Raw genomic sequence first — 19163 nt, forward strand, 5'->3', positions numbered from 1 at the left:
TAAGTCACTTTCTAAATCACATATTACCACTAAAGGAGTTTGTTTACAATTCCTATGGTTATTTGGCGTTAATTTCCATAAATGGCCGCCAAGACTTTTTCTCTTGAACAGTAGAGAAAAACGATGGCTTTCTTAGTCGGGGCTCTGAGCTCCTGAGCAGAGAGAAGCCCCTGAAGTGGATTCAGGGTGGTATTCACCCGATGTAGTATCAGCAGTCTGATCTACAGAAGCAGGCGCAGTAGAGGGGAGAGGGCCCGCTGTGTCCCGAGAGGTGAACTCTGACAAAAGGACCACTGCTCAAAATAGCCCTTGTCCTCCTTGCTGGGACCTGATAACCAAGCTTTAATCTCACTTGCTCCCTGTCACCTGCCTTTGCCACTTGACATAGCAGTTCTCCAGGTGGCTATTCCTGGATGGTGTTCCTCCAGAGAGTCATTGGCTCCTTTTCCTCTTTATTTCACTACCAGAGTTTGTTTATTTTGACAACTTTATGGAAGTATAATTTATACACTGTAAAATTCACTCAAGTGTGCAATTCAATGGCTTTTTTGTAAATTTACTGGGTTGTGCAACCATTACTGTAATCCAGTTTTAGAACATTTTCATCACCCTAGTAAGATCCGTTATGTCCAACTAGTTAAGCCCCATTTTCACCCCCATCTCCAGGCAACCTCTTATCTATGTTGCTCTGTCTTTACAGATTTGCCTTTTCTGAACATTTCATATGAGTGGAATCTTGCAGTGCGTGGTCATCTGTGTCTGGCTTCTTTCATTTAGCATTGTGTTTTTTTCTTTTTTTTTTAAAGATTTTATTTTTTTCCTTTTTCTCCCCAAAGCCCCCGGTACATAGTTGTATATTCTTCGTTGTGGGTCCTTCTAGTTGTGGCATGTGGGACGCTGCCTCAGCGTGGTTTGATGAGCAGTGCCATGTCCGCGCCTAGGATTCGAACCAACGAAACACTGGGATGCCTGCAGCTGAGCGTGCAAACTTAACCACTCGGCCACGGGGCCAGCCCCAGCATTGCGTTTTTTGAGGCTCATCTATGAGGTAGCAGGTCAGAGGTTTTTCTTGTGAATGGGTTCCTGCTGCCCCAATCTCAAAATTCCTTAAAGGTGCTAAGACCACACGCTCTTTAAATGGTTCTCCTGCTTCTCTTTATGTTCTCCTTCAGTCGTGTTCCACATGGCTGTCAGGTTCCTCCCTGTTCTTTGCCTGCTCTGCGCCCCCTATGGCCTCACCTGGGCTGAGCCGCCCTGCCCTCTCCAGTCTGTCCTGCTACATTCAGGTCTTTATTTAAATGTTGCTTCCTCAGAGAGGTCCTCTCTGACCTCTGGCTAAAATTGCATTCCTTGTATGACTATTCACTTGCCTTACTTTGTGTTTCTTCATAGTTCATTAATTTCTGAAATTATATTCTGTTTACCTTTTTAAAAAACTTTTTTAAAATTGAAATCTAATTGACAACATACTAGTTTCAGGGGTACAACATAATGATTCAATATGTGTGTATGTTGTGAAATGATCACTGCAATAAGTAGTTAACATTCATCCCCACACACATAGTTACAAACTATTTTTCTTATGAGAACTTTTTAAGATCTACTCTTTTAGCACCTTTCAAATATACAGTACAGTATTATTAACTATAGTCACCATGCTGTACATTACATCCCTATGGCTTATTTATTTTATAACTAGAAGTTTGTACCTTTTGAACCCCTTCACCCGTTTCATACTCCCGTCTCCCAACCCTGCCTTTGGCAACCACCAATCTGTTCTTTGTATCTATGAGTTTGGTTTGTTTTTTCTTTTTCGATTTCACGTATAAGTGAGATCATATAGTATTTGTCTTTCTCTGTGACTTATTTCAGTTAGCATAATGCCCTCAAGGGCCATCCATGTTGTCACAGTGGCAAGATTTTCTTCTTTTATGTGGATGAATAATACCCCACTTTATAAATATATATATGTATTTGTATATGTATATATGTATATCACATTTACTTTTTTCATTCATCCATCGATGGACACTTAGGTTGTGGCCGTATCTTGGCTACTGTAAGTAATGCTGCAATGAATGTTGGGGTGCATACATCTTTTCGAGTTAGTGTTTTCATTTTCTTCAGAATACCCAGAATTGGGATTGCTGGATCATATGGTACTTCTATTCTTAATTTTTGAGGAAACTTCATACTGTTTTCCATAGTGGCCGCACCAATTTGCATTCCCACCAACAGTGCACAAGGGTTTCCTTTTTTCCACATCCTTGTGAACATTTATTTCTTGTCTTTTTGATAATAGCCATTCTAACAGATGTGAGGTGATATCTCCTTGTGGTTTTGATTTGTATTTCCTTGATTAGTGATGTTGAGCATCTTTTCACGGACCTGTTGGCCATCTGTATGTCTTCTTTGAAAAAATGTCCGTTCAGATCCTCTGGCCGTTGATTAATCGGATTTTGTTTTTGCTATTGAGTTGTATGAGTTCTTTACATATTTTGGATATTAAACCCTTATCGGATATATGATTTGCAAGTATTTTCTCCCATTCTGTGGGTTACCCTTTCATTTTGTTGATGGCTTCCTTTGCTGTGCAAAAACTTTTTAGTTTGCTGTAGTCCCACTTGTTTATATTTTGCTTTTGTTGCCTTGCTTTTAGAGTGAGATCCAAAAAATCATTGCTAAGAATGATGTCAAGGAACTACTTACTGCCTATGTTTTCTTCTAGCAGTTTTATGGTTTCAAGTCTCACATTCAAGTCATTAATCTGGTTTGAGTTAATTTTTGTGTGGGTATAAGATAGTGGCCAAGTTTCATTCTTTTGCATGTGGCTGTCCAATGTTCCCAACACAATTTATTGAAGACATAGTTCTTTCCCCACTGTATATTCTTGGCTCCTTTGTCATAAATTAATTGATCATATATACCTGGGTTTATTTCCAAGCTCTCTTTTCTGCTCCATTGATCTGTTTGTTTTTACGCCAATACCATACTACTTTGATTACTATAGCTTAGTAACATAGTTTGAAATCAGGAAGCATGATGCTTCTAAGCTTTGTTCCTTTTCAAGATTGCTTTGACAGTTCAGGGTCTTTTGTGGTTCCAAATCAATTTTGGGATTGTCTTGTTCTATTTCTGTGAAAAATGCCATTGGAATTTTGATAGGAATTGCATTGAATCTGTAGATTGCTTTGGGTAATATGGACATTTTAACAATATTAATTCTTTCAATCCATGAGCACAGAATTTCTTTCTATTTATTTGCGTCATCTTCAATTTCTTTTATCAATGTCTTATAGTGTTCAGTGTACATTTCATCTCCTTAGTTAAATCTACTTCTAGGTATTTTATTCTTTTTGATGCAATTATAAATGGGATTTATTTTTAATTTTTGTTTATGATAGTTCATTATTAGTGTTTAGAAATACAGCAGATTTTTGTATATTGATTTTGTATCCTACAACTTTACTGAATTCATTTACTTGTTCTAACAGTTTTTAGGTGGTGTCTTTAGGGTTTTCAACATAATATGATGTCATCTGCAAATAGTGACAGTTTTAGTTCTTCCTTTTTGATTTAGAAGCCCTTTATTTCTTTTTCTTGCCTAATTGCTCTAGGTAGAGCACTTGCAATACTATGTTGAATAAAAGTGGTAAGAGTGGGCATCCTTGTCTTGTTACTGATATTACAGGAAAAGTTTTCAGCTTTTCCCCACTGAGCATGATGTTAACTGTGGGCTTGTCATATATGGCCTGTATCAGGTTGAGGTATGTTCTGTCTATACCCACTTGGTTGAGAGTTTTTATCATAAATGGATGTTGAATTTTGTCAAATGCTTTTTTTGCATTTATTGAGATGACCATATGATTTTTATCCTTCATTTTGTTAATGTGGTGTATTATTTGTGAAGGCTGAATCATCTTTGCATCCCTGGAATAAATCCCACTTGATCATGGTGTATGGTCCTTTTAATGTATTGTTGAATTTGGTTTGTTAACACTTTGTTGAAGATTTTTGCATCTATGTTCATCAGGAATATTGGCCTGTCACTTTCTTTTCTTGAGGTTATTTTGTCTGGTTTTGGCATGAGGGTAATTCTGGCCTCATAAAATGAGTTTGGAAGCATTCCTTCCTCTTATTCTCTTTGGAAGAGTTTGAGAAGGATTGGCATTAATTTTCTTTGAATATTTGGTAGAATTTGCACATGAAGCTATCTGGTCCTGGACTTGTTTGTTGGGAGGTTTTTGATTACTGATTCAATCTCCGTACTAGCAATAGGGTTGTTCAGTTTTTAAATTTTTTCGTGATTCAGTCTTGGTAGGTTATATGTTTCTAGGAATTTGTCCATTTCTTCTAGGTTGTTCAATTAGTTGGCATATAGTTGTTCATAGTAGTCTTATGATTCTTTGTATTTCTGTGGTATCAGTTGTAATGTCTCCTCTTTCATTTCCGATTTTGAGTTCTCTCTCTTTCTCTTGGTGAGTCTAGCTAAATGTTTGTCACTTTTGTTTATCTTTTCAAAGAACCAGCTCTTAGTTTCATTGACTTTTTTTTCTCTATTGTATCTTCCAGTCTCTCTTTCATTTATTTCTCCTTTTATCTTTGTTATTTCCTTCCTTCTGCTAACTTTGGGCTTCATTTGTTCTTCTTTTCCTAGTTCTTTGAGGTATAAAGTCAGGTTGTTTATTTGAGATTTTTCTTGTTTCTTGAGGTAGGTGTTTATCACTATGAACTTCCCTGTTTTGACTGCTTTTACTTCATCCCATAAGTTTTGGTATGATATATATCCATTTTCGTTTGTCTCAAGGTATTTTTTTTTTTTTTAAAGATTTTATTTTTTCCTTTTTCTCCCTAAAGCCCCCCGGTACATAGTTGTGTATTCTTCATTGTGGGTTCCTCTAGTTGTGGCATGTGGGACGCTGCCTCAGCGTGGTCTGACAAGCAGTGCCATGTCCGCGCCCAGGATTCGAACCGACGAAACACTGGGCCGCCTGCAGCAGAGCGCGCGAACTTAACCACTCGGCCACGGGGCCAGCCCCTGTCTCAAGGTATTTTTAATTTCTCTCTTGATTTCTTCTTTGACCTATGGTTGTTCAGTAGCATGTTGTTTAATCTCCATATATTTGTGAATTTTTGTTTTTTTCTTGTAATTGATTTGTTTCATACCGTTGTGGTCAGAAAAGATGCTTGCTTGATTTCAATCTTTTTAAATTTAAGACTTGTTTTGTGTCCTAACATATCCTCTAACCTGGAGAATGTTCCATGTGCACTTGAGAAGAATGTATATTTTGTTGCTTTTGAATGGAATTTTTTTTTTTTTGGTATATATTTTTTGTATATATTTGTTAAGTCCATTCGATGTAATGTGTCATTTAAGGCCAATGTTTCCTTATTGATTTTCTGTCTGGATGATCTATCCATTGATGTAAGTGGCATAAAGTCCCCTTCTATTATTGTATTGCTGTCTATTTCTCCTTTTCGTTCTGTTAATATTTTTTAGGTGCTCCTATTTTGGGTGCATAAATACTTACAAAGGTTATATCTTCCTGTTGAATTGACTCCTTTGTCATTATGTGATGACCTTCTTTGCCTCTTATTACAGTCTCTGTCTTAAAGTCCTATTTTTTCTGATATAAGTATAGCTACCCCAGCTTTATTTTGGTTTCATTTGCATGGAATATCTTTTTTTCACCCCTTCACTTTCAGTTTGTGTGTATCCTTACATCTGAAGTTTGTCTCTTGTAGGCAGCATTATAGATGACTCTCGTTTTTTTTTTTAACTGAGATATACTTGACATATAATAATATATTTCAAGTATAGAACATAATGATTCAATATTTGTATATATTGTGAAATGATCACCACACTAAGTCTAGTTAACGTCAATCGCCACACATAGATGGGTCATTTTTTTATCCATTCAGTCACTCTATGTCTTTTGATTGGAGAATTTAGTCCATTTACACTTAAAGTAATTATTGATAGGTATGTACTTATTGCTGTTCATTGTTTTCTGGCTGTTTTGTAATTGTTTTCTTTCTTCTTCTCTTGCACTCTTTGTGATTTGATGATTTTCTATAATGATATGCTTAAATTTCTTTATCTTTTTTGTGTCTACTATAGGTTTTTGCTTTGTGGTTACCATCAGGCTTACATAAAACCACTTATATTTATAACAGTCTATTTTAAGTTGATATCATCTTAAGTTTGAACACATTCTGAAGAGCCATATTTTACTCCCTCCCCCACATTGTTTTTCATGTCAGTTAACATCTTTTTAACTTGTGTATCCAATAACAAATTATTGTAATTACAGTTATTACTACTTTTGTCTTTTAACCTTTTATACTAACTTTATAAGTGATTGACCCACCACCTTTATGTTAGATTATTCTAAATTTTTCTATATATTTATCTTTGCCAGTGAAATTTACACTTTCATATGTTTTCCTGTTACTAATTAGCACTCTTTTTTTTCCTTAAGATTGGCACCTGGGCTAACAACTGTTGCCAATCTTTTCTTTTCTCCACCCCCCCTCCCCTGCGCTTTATCTCCCCAAACCTCCCCTGCACACAGCTGTATATCCCAGCCACAGGCCCTTCCAGTTGTGGGATGCCGCCTCAATGTGGCCTGATGAGTGGTGCCATGTCCACACCCAGGATCCGAACCCTGGGCCACCGCAGCAGAGCACGCAAACCCAACCACTCAGCCATGAAGCCGGCCCCTAATTAGCACTCTTTCATTTCGGCTTAAAGAGGTCCCTTTAACATTTCTTGTAAGGCTGCTCTAATGGTGATGAACTCCTTTAGCTTTTGCTTCTCTGGAAAACTCTTTCTCTCTCCTTCAACTTGGAAGGATAACTCTGTTGGGGTAGAGTATTTTTGGTTGGAAGTTTTGTTTTCTTTCTTTTGGGGCTTTGAATCCATTATTCTACTCCCTTCTGGCCTGCAAAGTTTCTACTGAAAAATCTGCTCATAGTCTTATGGGAGTTCTCTTGTTTGTAACAAGTTGTTTTTCTCTTGCTGCTTTTAAGATTCTCTTCGTGTTTTTAACTTTTGATAGTTTAAAGTGTTTTGGTGTGGGTCTCTTTGGATTTCTCTTATTTGGGGTTCTCTGGGCTTCCTGGATCTGAATGTCTGTCAGATTAGAAGCCTGCCCCTCAGGCCAAAGCTTTAAGATAAGCAAATAGGCCTCTTTCACAAAATGGCTGGGCACTTGTCAATTGGCTGCCTCTCTGCTGGGCCCTGGGGAGTAGCTGGGTGAGTCCCTGCAGCTTCTTAAGAACTGGTTTTTAGGTGGGTGAAATGAGTAAACAGGGTCAAAAGGTAGAAACTTGCAGCTATAAATAAGTTCTGGGGTGTAATGTATGACATGATGACTATAGTTAGTAATACTGTATTGTATGTTTGACAGTTGCTAAGACAGAGGTTTAAAAAAGCTATTAGAATTTCCTATAGTCTTACAGTTTTTCTTTATCTTTCAAATTAAAAATGTGACCAGACTGCAAAAACAAACAAAAAACTGTTTCTCAGTTCACTGTAGTCTTGTGGGTCTCATGGATGTAAGCCCCATTGGCTTTCAAGTCTAGATGTTTTGGGGGCTCATCTCTCAGGTGCAAGTCTTAAAAGTTGGGATGCCAGATGTGGGGTCCAAACCCTTCACTCCTCAGGGAGAAGCTCAGAGTTGTGAATTCCCTCTCAACCATGGGTGGCCATGCCAGGGGTGGGCTTTATGGTGAGGTTGTGTCTCAGCCTCTCCCACTTGTTTGCATGTGGGTTTCTTCTCATTTGCTGATGTGTAGGAGTTGCTCATCTAGTTTTTGGGTTTCTTTCAGAGGACGTTGTTCTGCACATAGCTGTAGCTTTGGTGTGTCCATGAGAGGAGGTGAGTTCAGGACCCTCCTATGTTACCATCTTAAACTGGAACTCTGTTTATTATCTTGTTACTAGACTAACCAGCCCTGGTCTAGTGGCCAAGATTCGGTGTTCTCACCACCTGTGGCCTGGGTTCATTTCCCTATCAGGGAACCACACCACCCATCTGTCAGTTGTCATACTGTGGCATCTGCATGTTACTGTGATTCTGAAAGCTATGCCACCAGTATTTCAGGTACAAGCAGGGGCACCCATGGTGGACAGGTTTCAGTGGAGCTTCCAGAGTAAGATAGACTAGGAAGAAGGACCTGGCCACCCACTTCCAAAAAAACTGGCCATGAAAACCCTATGAATAGCAGCAGAGCATCATCTGATATAGTGCTGGAAGGTGAGAGGATGTTGCAAAAAGACCGGGCAGGGTTCCACTCTGCTATGCACAGGGTCGCTAGGAGTCAGAATCGACTCTATGGCACAAACAACAAAAAAACTAGTGGGTAAGAGTGCAGTCTCTGAGGTCCAGCTGTCAGGGTTACTGCCCTGCCTGCCCACTTCCTGGCTGTGCAACTTGGGCCTCTGCCAATGAAGGCTAAGGGTAACACATGGTTTATAAGTTTTGCTTGAGGACAAACATATCTATACACAGAGTGCTTAAGCAGGGTGGCACAGGGGACTCAGCAACATAACTTATTGTCTCTCTCCTCCTTCTGGAGGGTCAACTTCACGAGGGTAGGACTTTTCTTTTTTTTACCCCCAACTCCTGGAACATAAGTGGTTGCAGAATATAGCTAAGTATTTCTTATTCATTGGTGTCAGCCCTCATCCCACTGGCCTGATCACCGCCTTAGTCTGTTGCTTTTTTTTTTTCTGCTTTATTTCCCAAACCACCCCCCCCCCCCCCCAGTACATAGTTGTATATCTTAGTTGCAGGTCCTTCTAGTTGTGGGATGTGGGACGCCGCCTCAACGTGGCCTGATGAGTGGTGCCATGTCCATGCCCAGGATCCGAACCCTGGGCCGCCACAGCAGAGCACGCGAACTTAACCACTCGGCCACGGAGCCAGCCCCAATGACTGTTGCTTTTTTACAGCCCTTCTCATAGCTTTCCAGCCTGTTTTTAACTCATCTTTGAGTCTTTGTAACCCTTCTGGGCACTGGCTATGTGGTTTTCCCTGGGGGACTCCCCAAGGCTGGTAAAATTGTCTGATACACATGGGGATGGGTGACAGGCTTAGCTGAAATTTATCCCTTCAAACTAGCAGCACCACTTGTGTGTAACTGCTAAGCCTTAGTGGGAGTGTTAGGAAATGTGACTCATCACGAAGTCTTACAGTATTCCAGGTGTATACACATTAAATGTAGCTTTTTTCCCCCAAAACACAATAGACGAGTGTAAGACAAAAGGGCAGAAAACAGGACAGAGTGGAAGGTGGCATCTAATATGGAAGATACTGAGATCTGGGAAGGAACTCAACCTTAAGTCTTACTTCCAATGTTTAAGGCTTAAAAAAGCTACCTTTGGTGTGTGGGCTCAGATGTCCAGCTAAAATCTAGATACAGAAATTGGCTTGGGAAAGTGAGCTCACAGTTGGAGGCCAATTATAAGTGTATTACTTTGTTCATTCTTCATAATTGCCAGTTACTAAATGACAGGTTGGGACTTGACCCTGGGCCTGACTGATGGCTCCTGTAGCTCAGAGCCTACACACGGTATTTCCACCTCTTCTGTGAAGCAGGAGACCTCAGTGAGAAAGGATGGCTGGATTCTGTGCAGGCTGGAAAATGCTCTGGACTAAGTGGCTGCAACTCAGCTGTCTGCACTTCAAACAACCCAGCTGGTCCAGGAAAAAGGCTACCTTTGGCGTAGCCATGCAAATGCATTTTATTTATTTATTTTCTACTGTGCTGGTCAGCAGATACGTGGCAGTTAGTCCATGTTAGCATCTCTTTGGGTAGATGGTGATGACGTCAGTCTCTGCGTGCACTGCTAGCTCGTGGCACACTTCTCCAGGGGGTCATGATGAATCATACGTTCAATGACAGCCATACTATATACACTACTTATTTAAACAAACGGTAACAGAAAACATGATTCTAGAAGAGAAAAACCAGACCACATAGCCACCTTTCAGCTGTGCTTGGTACCTAGCGATATGCCTGACAGAAAATAGTGCGTCTAATTTTAGACTGCAATTTGAGAGGTGGAGAGAGCTTTAAAGAAAAGCACAAATATGGAAGATTTGGAAATAGGACTTACCTGGAAAAGTACAAGTTATTGGAATAATGAAGTAATCTTTTAAGCTACCTTTTTAAGGTTAAGACACTTCATACAAAATAGTAATCATGTTGGTCATATCTGATGAAGTGAGACAAAGAAGAAACTGTTTTCTTATAAATTAGATGGGCATTTCCCAAACTGATGCCCAAAGGAACAGTGTTTCATGAGATGTTAAAAAAAAAAAAAAATGCCTTAGAAATTTTTTTCCGGACCATAGTTTGAGGAGTGGTCTATTCTCCTTTCAAAGATTTGGAGTGGAGAGGGGGCCAAATTATTTTGTTAGAGTATGACTATTTTTATTTCTAAGAAGTGGTCTGTGGGAGGAAAAACAGCTTTGGGAAATGCTGAAATTTCTGATTGTAAGATAAGTTTGGATCAGTGTATTGGTTTGGATAGTTCACTCATGTGGTCTCTTGGTTTTATATCCTGGCTACTGGTTTCCAGGAATGCTTTGTAATCAAACTGATGACAGGTGAATAAACTGAGGTTTCAGGTCCACTGATTTCTAAAAGGAGGCATCCAAACCAAAAGAGCCCCTGATCAGATTATCAGCTGACCGAGCGGTTAATACGTAAGACAGTGAGCACCTCTCGTAGCTTCACCCCCCACAAACAAGGGAGCCGGAACGGACACACTCAACTTCTTTCCAGCGCCAACATTCTATGACTCCATTGTTTGCAAACTAACTTGCGTGGAAAGCGAACTGCTTATTCCCATGGAAAGTGACATGATCCAGAATGACTGCACTTCTGAAATTGCCGCTCAACACAAAGGAACCAGAAATAAAGCCTCCCGTTCTTAAATAACATTTATTATTGTTGCAAAGAAGTCTTTGTCATGAGAACAGTTCTCACATTATTGAAAGCTATATCAGTTATGGTTATAGAAGCAAATGTCACTGAGGGGCTATGGATGAAGTATGCCAGACTAGACTCTTAATTCAGCAATCGAATGTTCACAATGTGTTGGCTGCCGTTTAGCTATTTATCCAAACATGCCCTTTTTTTTTTTTTTTTTTAAAACACGTGCCTGCACAGGGTGGAAAGACAAACACCAAGGGCTCGCTAAAAAGGAGAAGCCTAAAAAAGATAAAATTCCCGTGGCAGTTCCGTTCAACTGCAGTCCATGAGTGCAGGAATAGTGTTTGTGTGGGGGAGCAGGATGCCCAGTGGTTTCTCGGTTTTAACGGTGGGAAAGCCCTTGAGGTTTTCTGCGGCTGTCGTGGGGAGCGGGAAGTTCCATTTACTGAATCCAGTCGATGTTCAGGCACCGTGCGATGAAGGCAAACATATCTGAGACTTCTTCTATCACTTTGGCCGTGGGCTTCCCGGCCCCGTGGCCCGCCTTGGTGTCCACGTGGATAAGCAGGGGGTTGCTCTGCTTCCGGCTACGGCCCACGATGTACTGAAGGGTGGCAATGAACTTCAGGGAGTGAAGGGGGACCACGCGGTCGTCGTGGTCAGCAGTGAGGAGAAGCATGGACGGGTACTGGATGTCGTCTGCGTCTGGTAACTTCACGTTGTGCAGTGGAGAATATCTGAAAGGGAAAGATACTCTCATGAGGCTGGATGTCAAAAACAGTTGTTTGTTCACTAGGATAATCAAGGAGGACCGGTGGGCACGCTGACCTATGCGGTTTACCAGCCTAAGTGCACTAGCAATGAGGACAGCAGCTAACTAGTACACGGGCGACCACTGCAGACCATGCTTGTATCGTCCTTTAGGCCATAATGGCCAGGGCGACTGGCAACTGGGAGCTGTGTCATTTATTGGTCTCCCACTTTGGAAAACTGTGTGAGAGAGAAACTCACAGGGCTGTTGAAATAACCCAAACTATATGCACACTTACTGTCTTGAGTTGAATATTTTCACATTCTGTAGATTTACTTTTTCACTGCTACAAAGTGGACTGATTGTCTTTTAAACCACTGATTGTGGATACAATAGGCATAAGCCTTTCTTGTTGAAAAATTTGGAATCCACAGTGGACAGCAGCTTTTTGCCCCTTTAATATCTAAAACTCCTTTATTCCAGGCTCAGCTTGGCAGTCTTAGGAAGAATGCGGGTCCTCGCTGGGCCTGGTTTCCTGTCTGTAAACTGGGGAACCTGGGATGGATGGGTTGCTGGCCTCCTGCTGGCTCTCAGTCCAGCTGAAAGAAACTGCCTTTGGCCAAGGGTGAGAGCGCGGAGGAACAGAGGCAGCACCTTCTTAAGAACAAGGTAAGTCTCCAGGTGAACAAAAATGGTTTTAAGAATAAAAGCATAGTCGAATTAAACAGTGATTAATAATAGTTAAGTGAGAAAAGTCTCACTTCTCCTTCTAGATGTGTATTTTCTCTAATTTGAACTATAGCTTCTTCCAATATTCAGGGTTTTTTTTTTTTTTTCCTTTTTCTCCCCAAAGCCCCCCGGTACATAGTTGTATATTCTTCGTTGTGGGCCCTTCTAGTTGTGGCATGTGGGACGCTGCCTCAGCGTGGTTTGATGAGCAGTGCCATGTCCGCGCCCAGGATTCGAACCAACGAAACACTGGGCCGCCTGCAGCGGAGCGCGCGAACTTAACCACTCGGCCACGGGGCCAGCCCCCAATATTCAGTTTTTACCAGTGTGTCAACAAGGCTATTTGTGCTTTAAAAGTAATAGTTTTTTGGTTTTTTATTTTTTATTGAGATATAACTGACATGATATTAGTTTTAGGTATACAACATAATGATTTGATATATGTTGTGAAATGATCACCATTGTAAATTTAGTTAACATCCATCACCTCCATATAGTTACAATTTTATTTTCTTATCATGAGGACTTTTTTTTTTTAAAGATTGTCACCTGAGCTAACATCTGTTGCCAATCTTTTTTCTTCGTCTCCCCAAAGGCCCCAGAACATAGTTGTATATTCTAGCTGTAGGTCCCTCTAGTTGTGGCATGTGGGATGCTGCCTCAGCATGGCCTGATGAACGGTGCCATGTCCACAACCTGGATCCGAACCGGCGAAACCCTGGGCCACCAAAGTGGAGCGCTTGAACTTAACCACTCGGCCACAGGGCCAGCCCCGAGAACTTTTTTCCCGGGTACTTTTATTGAGATCATAATGGTTTATAACATTGTGTAAACTTTTTCCCTCCTAGAGAACGGAATTTAGTAGTTTAAAGTATTCAATCAGGAATTCAGCTAAAATGCCTGAATTTTTCAGAGAGCTAGCCATAAAAAAAAAAATATATATATATAAAATGAAAGAAAAAACTTGAGAAATCAAAGTTATTGTATCAAAACTTAGAGTTGACTGAGAAGACTGGGACAGAGGACACAGGCTTCTTGTGCTATTCCAAGGGCGATTCCTAAACGCTGCTGATAAAAGTCTCCAAACTCCTACACGTGGGAACTAAAGAGAGTGAAGAGCCAAAAAAGAATGGAGCTCACAGTCTTGAGAAGCTACATGTCTGCCATTTTCTCATTGTTATCGCCAAAGTGGTCGAGGGACACGAACGTGGGAAGTTGCATAATATTTCAATTATGTGACTTGTGGTTTCAAATACATGTGGTTATCCTGAGAGCACAAATAAGTTTAACAGCACTTGCATATAGTCCTCTATTTCCTCATTTCTTAATTTAGAAGAGAAAATCCCATATACATTGATATAAGGTATAATGACACTTTTTATTAGTTTTTGCTGCTGTGACAAATTACAAATTCAGCAGCTTTTTAAAACACAGATTTCTTATCTTACAGTTCTATAAGTCAGAGTCTTAATGGCTCTATTGGGTTCTCTGCTCTGGGTTTCTCAAGGACAAAATTAAGTGTTGACTGGCTGGGTTGTTATCAGATTTTTTTCCAGAATTTTCTATTTCCAGACTTATTCAAGTTGTTGGCAGAACTCAGTTCCATGTGGCTATAAGACTGAGGTCCCCAGTTCTTTGAAGGCTGTTGGGCGGGGGTCACTCTCAGGTTCTAGAGGCTGCCTTCCTGCATCTTCAAAGCCAGCAGTGGGGGTCGGGTCCTTCTCATGCTTCCAATCTCCCTGACCTCCCTTTCTGCCGCATCCCTGACTCCAGCCAGAGAAAGTGCCCTGCCTTTAAGAGTTTGTCGTTAGACTGGGCCCACTTGGGAGAATCCAGGATAATCTCCGTATTTTAAGGTCAGCTGATTAGTAACCTTAATTTAATCTGCAGTCCTCTCACAGCAGTACCTCGATTAGGGTTGAATTGAAGAACCAGGGGACAGGATTCTTGGGGGCCATCTTTAGAATTCTGCCTATTACACCTCTGTAGTTTGTTTTTGTTAAAGACTAGATCAAAATAAGAAAGACAGCCAGGTACTCCGATGACTTCCCCGACTTCTGCAGTAAATTATATGCAAATATGAGACACAAAGAGTCAAATACTTATCCAACTGACTGTGTTTAGTATGATATCAAATTGTTAGCAACATGTATGTCAATATGAATTAAAACCTGACTTGATAAGCCAGTCGAAGTGTTGTTCGCTGTCCGAGCACCCATAATCGGTGGTCCAGGCATGACCAATGGTATATTTATGGAACTTCAGCATGTCCATTACTCCAACTTGAGCAATAACACAACCAAACAGGTCCGGACGCTGATTTGCACAAGCAGCTAAAAACCAAGACAGATAGAAAAGGGAGGCAGTCCATCGTTAAACATCCAAATAAACAAAAACAAAACAACACTTACATGCTTTCAGAACCGTGGTTGCCTTTTTTCCTTAGAGCACAGGAAGAAACCAGCATAAATCACCTGCCTAATGGCATACAAGCTTTTCCCCCTCCTTCCAATATATCCTAGGGACGGGATGTTCTCATCAGTTATAGAGATTTACTCCCCAAAGAATCTCAAGGGGGGGGGGGTGGTATTTGAAAAACTCAAGGACTTTCTGAAACCCCTGTGCCCCCTCCTCCCATCCCACTCACAGGGATGAGGGAGGTTGAGGAGCTTGTTCTGGCTCTCAAAACTAGCCTGTGATATTGTGATATAATAAGAAATATGTATTTATATGTCTTTGTCCCCGCTTCCTGGCACAGAACTCCTAAAACTCTCGGAAATCCCTGACTGATAAGGGTGAGAGGAGCATCTTTTATAATCCCTAACTAGCCCCTTTCAACCATACCTGAGTTTTAGGCTGATGAGGTGACTCTCGGTAGTCCCCTAGACAGCTTCAGAATGGGGGCTGGTTGCCAGAGGAACCAACCATGTGATAAGAGGGCTGGAGATCGAGTTAATCACTAACAGCTAATGATTTAATCAACCATGCCTGCCTAATAGAACCTCCATAAAAACCCCTAAACAATGGAGTTCAGACAGCTTTCGGGTTGGTGGACACACTGAGGTGCCAGAAGGGTGGTGTGCCCAGAGAGGACATGGAAGTTCCGCCTGCCAACCCCTACCCCATAGGTTCCCCTATGGATCTCTTCCATCTGACTGTTCCTGAGATCTGTCCTTTATAACAAACCAGTAAATGTAAGAAAAGAGTGTTCCTAAGTTCTATGAGCTGTTCTAGCAAATTACTGAACTCAAGGAGGGGGTCATGGGAACCCCCAATTTATAGCTGGTCGATCTGGTGTCTGAAGTGGGGGCAGTCTCGTGGGACTGAGCCCTTACCATGTGGGGTCTGTGCTAACCCTGGGTAGTGTCAGAAGCAAACTGAATTGTAGGACACCCAGTTGGTGTCTGGAGAGTTGGAGACTTGGCTGGTGTGGGGAAAAACACCCTACACATCAGGTGTCGGAAGTATTGTGCATAGAAGTAGTTCACATGGCCCAAGGCAGAAGAGGGCCTAAACCCAGCTCAGGGCTCTAATCAATACTGGCATACCTTGTCCTGTTTTAAAAATATTCTTCATGGGCCGGATTGGTGGCTCAGCAGTTAAGTTTGCACGTTCAGCTTCAGTGGCCTGAGGTTTGCTGGTTTGGATCCCGGGTGCAGACTACCCACCACTTGTCAAGCCATGCTGTGGCAGGCATCCCACATATAAAGTAGAGGGAGATGGGCACAAATGTTAGCTCAGGGCCAGTCTTCCTTAGCAAAAAAGAGGAAGATTGGTGGCAGATGTTAGCTCAGGGCTAATCTTCCTCAAAAGAAAAAATTAAAATAAAAATATTCTTCATTGTATACTTAACATACTTTAATGTTTTTGATAATTCAACAAATATTTATTGAACATCTGCCATGTGCCTGGCACTAGGCCTGGGGATATATGAGTGAATTTTTTAGTGGGAAAGATAAAGACGTGAACAAGCAGTTATGGTGTGGCAACAACTTGCTGAGAAAGTTCAGGTGCTATGGAAGTGGGGTGTAAGGTACCTAACCCCAGTGTAAGGCAGTTTACGGAGGCTGGGAGGAAGTCACATCAAAGCTGGCATGACTAGGAGTTAGTCAAAGGATCTGGACTTTTCCTGCCTCTTGCAAAAAAATGTCATTCCCACCCCAATCCTGATTTCAGTGCTTCTTCATAAGACTGAATCCTGAGTGCCACCTTTAGAGACCCTGACTCTCACTCAGGTGAGAGGGGCAGGAACCTGTCCTTTTACCTAAGCATTCTGCATCCTATGGGGGAACTCCGTCTCTGCAGGTTCCTTAAGCAACCAGGTTTGTCAACAGACATAAACCAACGCCTGAATATAAAACTCCGAACGTAGAAAGGAGCTATTGGATGAACCAGTAAATGACAAAACGATTCTCCCACTATGGGAATAAGATGATATTTTCAATGTCCTTTCCCATTAAGCCTCAGATTCGCCCTTAGTTCTTCCTTCTTTTACACTTCATATATAACCCATATGCAAATTCAGTTGGCTCAAATTCAAAATATACCCAGAGTCTGACCACTTATCATGACTTCCATCACCACACCCCAGGTCCAAGCGACCACAGGCTCTCACAGGGACAGAAACCTGCTACCTGGTCTTCTGTCTACCTTAACACCATAACAGGATCAATGCATGATCCTGTTAAAAAACAAGTCAAATTATGACACTTCTCTGCTCAAAACTCCCCCAAAGGCTTCTCCTTTCACAGAGCACAGCAGGTCCTCTAGACTGGCTCTGAGGTCCTGCCTGGTTTAGCCTCTTGTCACCTCTCTCGACACTTCCCCTCGCTCACGCTGCCCAGCCACAGAGGTGGGCCTCCTCACCGTTGCTGGAACACTAAGCCCATGCTGGCCTCAGGGCCTTTGGTGTACTGCCTGCCTCCTCTAACTGGAATAGGCAGAGGTATTTGTTTTGTTTGTAAGAACTTTATCAAGACCTTTTCTAAATTTAAACAAATTATTTTGGACATATATATTTTCCCTCCATGGGAAAATGTTTTTTTCAAGGCTATATTCTATCAGGGTAAAGAGTAAGAACAGAAATTCAGGTTTTGACATGATTCGGTATATTTCAAAGACAAGGAAACTAAACGACCCTGACCACCCCCCTCCAAAACAGTGGATTGAAAACTCCGAAAATTGCCACATGCATGTTTTAGGTTGAGCCTACATGTGCCACTCCATATTTCTACAATGGTCCCTCACATCCTAATGATACTGGATGTAGGCCCCGGCACCAAAGTTCAGGGCCCCCATAAATGTTTACTACAATGTTAAGTGCTACTGAGAGACAAAATGCAAAGCGAAATTTCATTAACTACCAAGAATTAGGAAAAGCTACTTAGAGGCAGTGCCACATAGAGGTTAAGAGAGTAGAACCTAAAACCACAGTGTCAGGCCCCAACCCCAGCATCACCATCTTCCAATCGAGTGACACTGGGCAAGCTACTCAACCTCTAGGTGCCTCAGTGTCCTCCTCTGTAAATGGGGATAACACCAGTCCCCACCTCACAGGCTGCATGCACATCAAATGACAGCATGCACGCCAAGGGCTCAGCCCTGGGCCCTACACACAAGGTGCTCAGCAAGTGTGAACTATTACTGTGAACTATTTCAGTACCATTACGCTGGGGAGCCATCTTTGTGTGTACCTCATTTTCCATCATGACCCCTCTCTGTGCCCACAGCATTTAGCATTCTGTGGCTTAGGTATTCAACGAATGTGTAGTGATGATCACATCTTACAAGTTCTCAGGAACACAAGCAGAGGGGTTATCAGGCTCAGTCCTGTGCTGGCTGAACCCTAGAAACCTGTGGATCCAGTTTGGGGGAGAGGAGTTCCACCCCAGGGAGGAGAGAATTGCGGTCCAGCCCAGAAGAGCTCAGGGCAGGGAGGTGGAACAGCTTTTCAGGCTATCCTGAGTGGAGTCAGTATAACGTGGGTTCAGCTGTGTCTTTCTGTGTTGTTTATCAGATGCTCAAACACCAATGGGTTTTGCTTTCTTTGTACCAGTGCTCCCATCCATGAGCCAAAATTGAGAGCTGCCTGCAGACAGTGTATCTGAAAACCCCAAGTGTGTTAACTGGTACAGACAATGAATAAAAGCCAGTTCTCACCCACTAAGAGGCCTCCATTTGAACCTCCATTAATAGTCAGCCTCTTGGGAGAGGTGTAACCCTCCTTGATGAGATACTCCGCAGCACGCTGAAAGTCATCAAAGCAGTTTTGTTTGTTGGCCAAGATACCACCTATGACGTGCCAAAGTGAAAGACAGTTAACAAAACAAAGCATAAGAAAATAACAGTTTAACCTAAAGAGAATTCAAATGATGATAGGGCACAGTTTCAACTACTGATCAACTTAAACAACTTAACAATGGGCTACATTTAGAAAAATGCCTCAATTTAAATTTTGTTACCCATGGTGGAAATCTATCATCAATACCACAATCACTAATCCACATGGTGGATTTGTATTTTTCTAAAAACTCCCAGAACTTAAAAGGCAAATGCCCCAATGGGAAGAAAATGATCTGTTATGTCAGAGAAGCATGAGATTGAAAGAATGTAATGAAAAAGAACGTCAGGGCTGGCCCTGTGGCTGAGAGGTTAAGTGTGCGTGCTCTGCGTCGGTGGCCTGGGGTTTGCTGGTTTGGATCCTGGGCATGGACCAACACACAGCTCATCATGC

At 41.7% G+C, this 19163-nt stretch overlaps 1 protein-coding gene across 3 annotated transcripts in view; it reads right to left on the minus strand.

Annotated features, from left to right (window-relative positions):
- Nucleotides 1-10940: 10940 nt before the first annotated feature.
- PREP (prolyl endopeptidase) overlaps nucleotides 10941-19163 on the minus strand; it is a 122923-nt gene continuing 114700 nt past the window's right edge. For 2 of the 3 annotated variants that reach the window (XM_023650865.2, XM_070223621.1), the window contains exons 13-15: nucleotides 18590-18721; nucleotides 14607-14763; nucleotides 10941-11687 (exon numbers count right to left, since the gene is read on the minus strand). In XM_023650865.2, coding sequence (XP_023506633.1) covers nucleotides 11393-11687; nucleotides 14607-14763; nucleotides 18590-18721 — 584 coding nt within the window. In that variant the 3' untranslated portion in view covers nucleotides 10941-11392. Of the gene's footprint in view, nucleotides 11688-14606; nucleotides 14764-15964; nucleotides 16115-18589; nucleotides 18722-19163 lie in introns of those variants that run through there. The other variant, XM_070223622.1, reaches the window with a different exon arrangement.

Source organism: Equus caballus, chromosome 10, assembly GCF_041296265.1.
Source record: "Equus caballus isolate H_3958 breed thoroughbred chromosome 10, TB-T2T, whole genome shotgun sequence".
Lineage (NCBI taxonomy): Eukaryota > Metazoa > Chordata > Mammalia > Perissodactyla > Equidae > Equus > Equus caballus.